This window comes from Helianthus annuus, chromosome 10 (assembly GCF_002127325.2).
Source record: "Helianthus annuus cultivar XRQ/B chromosome 10, HanXRQr2.0-SUNRISE, whole genome shotgun sequence".
NCBI lineage: Eukaryota > Viridiplantae > Streptophyta > Magnoliopsida > Asterales > Asteraceae > Helianthus > Helianthus annuus.
This window is the reverse complement of record NC_035442.2, coordinates 123548281-123556871: the sequence shown is the minus strand read 5'-3', so window position 1 is coordinate 123556871 and position 8591 is coordinate 123548281. Positions and strand designations below refer to the sequence as shown.

Sequence of the window (8591 nt, the reverse complement as noted above, 5' to 3'; positions counted from 1 at the left end):
ATTTAGTAAATAGCAGGCTGTCAACATAGCCTCACCCCAAAAGCCCTCACTTAGGCCCGAATAGGACAACATGGTATTGACCATTTCCTTTAAAGTCCTATTTTTCCTTTCCGCCACACCATTTTGTTCCGGTGTGTATGGAGCTGTGGTATGGTGTATTATTCCAGTAGATTGGAAATACACCGGATCAAAGTACTCACCACCTCTGTCCGTATGTAGGGTTTTGATCAACCCACTCCGATGAAGCTCTACTTCTTGTTTATAAATCTTAAACTTTTCAAGAGCTTCATCCTTAGCATGCAACAAATATACGTAACAAAATCTAGTAGAATCATCTATAAATGTTACTACATATTTTTTATTACCTAAAGATGGTGTAGCATGAAAATCACATAGATCGCTATGTATCAAATCTAACACTTTAGTTTCCCTATGAACATGTTGCATGAAAGGCTTTTTGGTTATCTTATTCAACTTGCAAACATGGCATTTATCATTGTTTATGTTAATAGGCGGAATTAAACTCATTTTAGACATTTCTTTAACTCTTTTATAATGTACATGTCCTAGTCTAGCATGCCATAATTCCGATTCAGTCAAGTTGTGTCTACTAGTTGAAGCTATGCAGTTTGCATTACTAGTTGAAGGTACATCATTAACATTACTAGTTGAAGCAACACAAACAGATTCATTCATAAACGAGACATCAACATTTAACATAAACATACCATTACATAGATAACCAAAACCAACAAAGGTACCATGTCTTGACAAGATATACTTGTCACTTTCCAATACTTGTTTGTACCCACAATTATTCAACACAATGCCACTTAACAGATTCTTTCGAATCCCGGGCGCATACAAAACATTGTTCAAAAGTAAAGTTTTCCCAGAAGTAAACACAAGATTAACAGTTCCTATTCCCTTGATTGGTTCAGTTGCAACATTCCCCATCTTTATGATAGACCCGTCTTCGATTGGTTGAAAGTCTTTAAACCAACGAAGATCCTTGCATACATGACTTGTTGCACCCGAATCAACCCACCAAGCAATGTCATCATCCTGCACATAAAATGCCTCAGAAATTAGTGACACATAATTCTGAACCGAATTATTAAATTGTACTAAATTCTGACCTTGCTTGCCCGGGTCCTTGGACCCGCTAGAACCAGCCTCTTGCTTGTCCTTTGAACCAGACTTCTTGTTTTTCTTCATCAACTTACAGTCCTTCTTAAAGTGACCCACCTTACCACATTTCCAGCAAGGGTAATTCGGCTTTTTGTTTGAACCCGAATTGTTGTTTCCTTGAAACTTGCGTTTCCCTTTGAACTTACTGTTTCCTTTGGATGATTCACCTGTTTCAACCATGTTCACAGAACTTGATCCAGCCCGTTTCTTTTCATCATTGACCAACACATTTTCCTGTGCCCTCAAGCCTTCTTCGATTCTGAAGTGGCTTCCAAGTTCAACCAAAGTTAACTCTCCTTTCTGATGTTTCAGATTATGTTTAACATCTCTCCAGGAAGGAGGTAACTTGTCAATGATACTCGAAACAGAGATGGATTCATCCATCTTCATATCATGTTGGGCAAACTGCCCCAGAATTCGTAGCAATTCATGATATTGTTCCATCACAGGCCGTTCATCAACCATTTTGTAATTATTAAAATTACTCACAAGAAACTTCTTACTAGAAGAATCTTCTGCCATGTATTTGGCTTCCAACGTGTCCCACAGTAACTTTGCAGTTTCAACATTTTGATAAACATCAAATAAGGGATCAGACATACCGTTCAGGATGTGGCCAAGACAGATATAATTGTCGTTCTCCCACTTCGACCTCTTCCTGATTTGCTCCAGATTTCCCTCCTCCTGTATCTCCGGGATTGGAGTAGTCAACACGTACACAACCTTCAACGAACTCAGAAGAAAATGCATCTTCTTCTGCCATCTTCGGAAGTCCACACCTTCGAACTTCTCCAGTTTGTTCTCCTTGATTATCATATCCTTCATCGATCCGCTTGCCATCTTCACAGAAATTAATTTGATCTTTGTTGGGGAATTTCGGTTTTCCGGACGATCAGAGAGGCGTGTAATCACTCTCAGATCAAATTATTTCGGTGGTTCACCCGAATAATTCAATCGGATACAACTCTGATTTCGAGAATAGAACCAGTGTATGTTTCTGTGTGCGAATTTTTTTTGAACCAGAGAAAATTGTGATCAAAAACTGAATACGAAATTGAGAGTTTGGGGTGTAACTGCCCAATGGCAGTTAATCCAATTTTTTGGACAAAACTGCCATTTAACTGCCATTTTCAAAACTTTCGAAAATGTGGCAAAATTCAGAAAAATAAAATTTCTGTCACATTTTTATTAAAGCAATTTAATAAAAATAAAATTTTTCCAAGCTGACCTGGCAGCTCGACCCCAGCCAGGGGCTCTGCCCCTTGGACCCCGCCAGGGGCTGCCGCCCCCCGGACCCCCGCCAAGGGGCGCTGCCCCCTTGGAACCCCCGTAGAGTACGGGCTCCGCCCGTACACTTCAAATAATAATAACTCAAACAAGCGTGCACTCCCGCACCTCCTAACTTGCTCGATGTGTATTATTATTCGCTTTGATCACCAAGTCAATCCCCGATTACACTAAAATATCTAACATAAGTGGTAACACATTAAAAAGGGAGACAATGGCAATAATCATACATGATACACCTAAACCTAACCATTTCATTCCAACACACACACACATTCTCCGATCATATGGACGAATCATGGCGGATCCGGATGGGAGCAACCACAACGGCAACGGCAGCAAAGCAGCCTAACAACCTCCCGCCGCGACGGTCGCCGGAGAACACAAACCGGAACAACGGCGGTGACGGTTACGGTTACGAAACCCTAGATCCTGAGGATTTTGACGATGTGTTCGGCGGACCACCGCGGAGCGTGCTTGCTCGGCAGTTCTCCTGTGACTGGAAGCTTTGCGAGGCCTACGAGTCTAGTGTTGAAGATATTTTTTGGAAACCGAACCGGTGTACGGATCGGACGTTGCCGGAGTTTAGGATACCGGAGAGTAAAGGTTGAATGAAGAGGAGTTTTACAGTGATATATTTGGTAATTCAAGGATGTCGAGGTCGAGATCTATATCGCAGACGAATTCGAAGTCGAATTCATCTTCGATTTTGAGTTCGGAGGAGTTGAGTCCGTTCCGGCCGGCGGTGGTTGATAGCGACGACGTCGTTTTCTCTTCTTTTGCCGCCAAGCTCAGGTATTATTATTTTTCTTTCTTGAACGGCTAGCTCAGGTATTATTTGAATTCTGTTTGCCACTTGTTCGGAGGTGGATGATGTAGATTGTAGGCTGTATCTTTTATTTTTCATTTTTTATTTTTTATTTTATCGGCTAAATACTTTTTTTTTTTAATTTTTAATAGATATTATACATATACTGATAATATAAAATATAAAAAAATCTAACATATACATATTGTGTGTATTGTTTTTATTATTCAAAAAATATTTTTTAGAGATTGAGAGATTCAAAATATTATTATGTATTAGTTTTGTTTTTTTCCAATATTTTTATATGATATTATTATTGGTATTCTAGTTTGGGGCTTGGCTCGTTTACAAAAGAGTTTTTTTTAATATGTTTTGATATAGTTTTTTTTTCAATATTTTTAAGAGCCGAGCAACTCTGTTTCGGGCTCAACTTGTTTACAAAAGAGTTTTTTTCAATATTTTTTATATAGTTTTTTTTTCAATTATAAGCCGAGCAATTTTGTATTGGGCTCGACTCGTTTACAAAAGAGCTTTTCTTGGAAGCCACAGGCCGTGAGATTTTTAAACAACCCTCGGTTGATGGGAGGTTAAAATGGTCAGCTGGACTTTCAAAATCCAATTCGGTGAGGGCTGGACTCTTAAAAATCCAATATTTTACACTAAAATTTTCTTTTAAAAATTTTCGACAAGTTTAAAAACTACGAGCAAAAGATCGGTGGACCCGGGGCACCCCAGGCCTCCATTAACCTCTGCCCATGCTCATAATCTTGATGTAAGAGAAGAAAAATTATGGTAATTCCATCAAAATATACCTGGCACAAAATACTTTAGGTGACTAGCTCCAACACATTCGTAACGAATGTTCTGGCTCACCAACTCTTCTTGCACACGAATCGATAAACATCCGTAACCACCTCTTTTGTGAGTACACACAAATATGAGCCACTTTTAGATTCTTTTGTAATTTTCTTTTAGTAAATTATGACGGAAATATTAATAGACACGTGGAAAACGAATATCAACCTTCATGTATGTTTTTTTTTTTTTTTTTGGAAACGGGGAACTCCGGATAAACTTTTATTATTATTTGAAAACAAAATTTCAAACAAAGCACCTTTGTTTAAAAGGCGACTCACTAAAAAAACAAAGAGCTAAAATAGAAAAAACATACATCTCAGAAACCAAACTAAGAATAAAGCTAAAACTTGGTGCCTATCTTCATAAAACGTGCCGTTTCGTCAGTCTTGGACTCCACCTTAACTTCATCTCCATTCATTTTTGTCAAACCATCAAAATATTTTTTCATTTTTTCGGACCATGCATTATAATCTTCAATCTTCGGGCGGGTACTAGTTTCCACAAACTCTTTAACCACCTCTATCTCATGCTCCCACATCCCAAGTTCCGCATCGAAACATTCCTCTTCATCTCTCAAATTTCCAAAACTATTTTTTGGGCTAGATCCAGGCCCAAAAGCCTGTCTTGACACATCAAAATACCCACTCCCTTTGGGCTTCTCTTTTGGGTCCTTAACAGCCTCTAAAATCGGCCCATCATGTTTTAAAAAATGATCATGCATACCTGATTTCAACGGATCAAAAACTGGGCTTTTAGCAACCACCGATGGGCCTGATACATTTCTATCCGAGCCCACAGTTCTGTTTTGAGGTCCAGCAGCCATTAAAGGCGGAAATTCAACAAGCCCAACATCAAACAAGCCCTGTTCAGCGCTATTATATATTTTATATATATTCTTAGTAAAGGATGATGAATAGTAATTTTACTTTTATAATAATACATAGCTTTTTTATTTTTTTTTATTTTTAATAACATATTTTTAGATTTTTTTTCTTTTTTAAAACCATATATTTCCGATACCATTTGTTTTAATAATTCTCTTTTCTTTTTTTAGAACATATATTATCGATTAATTTGATACTTCTTTAATAATTTACGTTTATAACTTTTTTCTAAAAACTTAAGTATGTAGTTATGCTTAATTTTTTCCTGGACATTCCGTTATAAGTTTTGTTAAAAACGATATTGTACTTATAATAAAGTATTTATTTGATATCATAAAACAGTACGATGATAAACTAAACCGTTTTAATGGTTTTGTTTTCTAAACAACATGCTTTATTTTCAAAATCACATTTGTTTTACATTATCATTTGCTCGGTTTCGCCGCTACACGCGACGACAAAAAAACTAGTTATGAATAAATGGGGAGGGGGCTAGGGTTTATTTTTTTTATTTTAAAAAATGATCATGTATGATTTGGGAAATGTGGAATATCAATTGAGTTGAAAAATCAAACATATTAATAACCAAAAAAAGAAAAAAAAATCCGATTTATAATTTATTATTATCTGTCAAATGAGTTATTTAAGTTTGTAGCTAAAATACAAACATATCAACTGTGCTGAAAAATCAAATATATTAATAACCAAAAAAGAAAAGAAATAAAACAAAACATATTAACTTTATTAATAGAAACGATTACACAGATGATCCTCGTGATATGTTCAAATTTTGGTTTTGGTTATCAAGTTTGAGAATATACATGTTTGGACTAAAACTGTACACAATGTTACCCGCTACCATCACCACCTGCCAGGACCATCGCCTGAAACCCGCCACCACCAATGTGTGAAAGACTGAAACCCACTTGAACCCCGCCATCACCATCGTCTAAAGCTCGCTTGAAAACATAGGTGATCCACTACTCTACTTATTAGAAACAGTCAAACTGAGGCGATGAATAAATGGGGAGGGGGCTAGTTTTATTTATTTATTTTATTTTATTTTATTTTATTTTCATTTTTTTTTTGAAAATAAAAAAATAGTGATATATCTTTTATTTAATTTATACTTGCTAAGTTAAATCAAAACAGAATGTAGACGAACAACTTTTCAACCTATTTTACTTTTTATATTTGCTTCTTTTTTTTTAACACGAGTACTTTGGTCATTTTTAAAAATCTATATATATTCTAAAGTTTAGTTATATGTTCTATTTTAAAACAAAAATTTATGGTTGTTTTAAATGCATCATCCTATAAAAATCCTATTAATTGCATTTAATTTATATTAAATAAATAAGAGATAAGATAAAAAATAAAATAAAATAAAATAATTATATATCAATAATCATTAAAATTAATATCATCAATAACACATTATACTAAATAATATATTATAGATAAAGGTAGATTAGTTTAAAGTTAACTTTGATCTTAATTTGTTTTAATAATTGGTTTAAATATAATTATTCCAAACTTATGATTATTCTATAAAATGATCTTTGACAAGGTAACCATAAATTTAAATTTCGAAGTAACTAATATATTAAAAGTAGCTCAAATATAATTCGTAATAAAAAGACAACAATATATTTTCAAAGAAAACATATAATAAAAAATAGATAAAGGGATCCAAATGATATCAAATATTAAGAACTTATCCATGATATTAGTATCAGAATTTAATAGATTAAGATAAAATTTAAACCGAAAGATCATAAGTATCATAAAAATATCATTAAATTAAAGTTAAAAAGTAAAGAAAAGAATTATTATTATAATATTAAAATAATAAAAATATATAAAAAACTATATATATTATTAAAATATTAAAATTACTATTTGTACCGATACCAAACAAGACCGTACCGGTATTTTCGATACCAGTACCGGTTGACACCAAGCTTATCCCACCCCGTGATACTAAAATATCATTAAATTAAAGTTAAACAGTAAAAAAAAGGAATTATTATTATAATATTAAAATAATAAAAGTATTAAAATAACTATATATATATATATATATTCTAATATATTATTAACAAGATTTTGGCTAAATTAATTAGATTATTATAAATAATAATAATAATTTACAAATAAAACAACACAATTTGCAACAAAGCAATGCATGAAACACCATATTAACATATAGTACAGTACATTAATGCTGGAACCTAATCTATACTATATTATAAAGCATTTCATAAGGATACCAACCAAATTTAAGTAATTACAATCTTTTATAGTTATGGTACAACAACTTAATGATGTTAGTAAGGGGTGAAACGGTCTTTCTACATTAATATTAAAAAATAAAAAAAATAATTATCTATATCTATATCTATCTATCTATACTATATTATAAAGCATTTCATAAGGATACCAACCAAATTTAAGTAATTACAATCTTTTATACTTATGGTACAACAACTTAATGATGTTAGTAAGGGGTGAAATTGTCTTTCTACATTAATATTAAAAAATAAAAAAATAATTAAATGAGAATATAATCACAATTAATTATAATAATACAATAATAAGTTCGGTTCTTAAATGCAATCAATAAACGAAACTTATTGGGATAAACCACAAAAGCACTCCAAAGGTCCAATTTCAATCAATATGTAATAAATTTGACCGATTAAGGAATCTCCTATCATTGCTATAAATTCACCATTTCACTCAACATCAACTCCTTTGTCTACTATTGTGCGAGTTAGAGTCGAAAAGAAAGAGATAAGAAAGAGATAAGTTGATATGAAATTTATTTATCTTGGTGGAAAGGTGTGTTCTTTTATACCCATTTCAACATTTATTAGAAAAAACTTTGGTTTGTTTCTTAAAATATTCAAATGGGATAACAGTTTTCTTTTACATAATCTATGAGTTTATATTGATGTTTTATTATGTTTTTGGTGATTTAGTGGTTTTTTTTTTCAAATTATGATTTTATATTACATATAAAGTATACACACAGGTTATTGGATACAAAAAGACAGACACTTCATACTTCATCAAGGTACCCTTGCATGACTATAGTATCTGGAACCATTTACCAATGTATTGTTTAATTATTCATAAATTTATAGTATTTTTCCTTTTTGCAGCTTCATGTATATGGAGGTGTAAAAGGGTGGGTACGAGAAAAGTTATTCATTTGGAGATAGACATTTATTTGGCCTATTGGTATTTCCTTTTTTAATTTCTACTTTACTATTTTTTTTAAACATATGATGGTTTTTTTGTGATTTAATTGATACTATATACAGGCAATATAGATGCAGAGGAAATATTTGAGGAGGTATTGTTTGACAGGATTGGGCAGCAAACTTTAAGGGCTCGGATGTTTTCAACCCGCGCAAAAGATTTAAATTGATTGCGTGTATCTATACTATCGTATAAAGCATTTCACAAGGGTTCCAACCAAATTTAAATAATTGCAACATATTATGCTTATAGTACAACAACTCAATGAAGTTAGTAAAGTGAATTAGTCTTTCTAC

General features: G+C 32.9%; 1 protein-coding gene across 3 annotated transcripts; it reads left to right on the top strand.

Annotated features, from left to right (window-relative positions):
• Window positions 1–2670: 2670 nt before the first annotated feature.
• LOC110885321 lies at window positions 2671–8591 on the top strand. 3 transcript variants are annotated; one of them, XR_002562095.2, is made up of 4 exons: window positions 2671–3273; window positions 8066–8107; window positions 8196–8274; window positions 8358–8588. XR_002562095.2 is itself a non-coding variant. In XM_022133002.2 (4 exons), coding segments are annotated over exons 1-4 (276 nt in total). In that variant the 5' UTR covers window positions 2671–3130; the 3' UTR covers window positions 8368–8591. The 3 variants fall into 3 exon arrangements, 2 of the variants coding, with proteins under 2 accessions (XP_021988694.1, XP_021988693.1); XM_022133002.2 differs by having other exon boundaries at window positions 8055–8107; window positions 8367–8591; XM_022133001.2 differs by having other exon boundaries at window positions 8055–8107; window positions 8358–8587.

Coding starts and splice junctions, on each gene's coding strand:
- LOC110885321 (XM_022133001.2), top strand. CDS start 3,131: ATGTCGAGGTCGAGATCTATATCGCAGACGAATTCGAAGTCGAATTCA. Junction 8,108..8,195: donor ACACTTCATACTTCATCAAG/GTACCCTTGCAT, acceptor TCCTTTTTGCAG/CTTCATGTATATGGAGGTGT. Junction 8,275..8,357: donor GACATTTATTTGGCCTATTG/GTATTTCCTTTT, acceptor TACTATATACAG/GCAATATAGATGCAGAGGAA.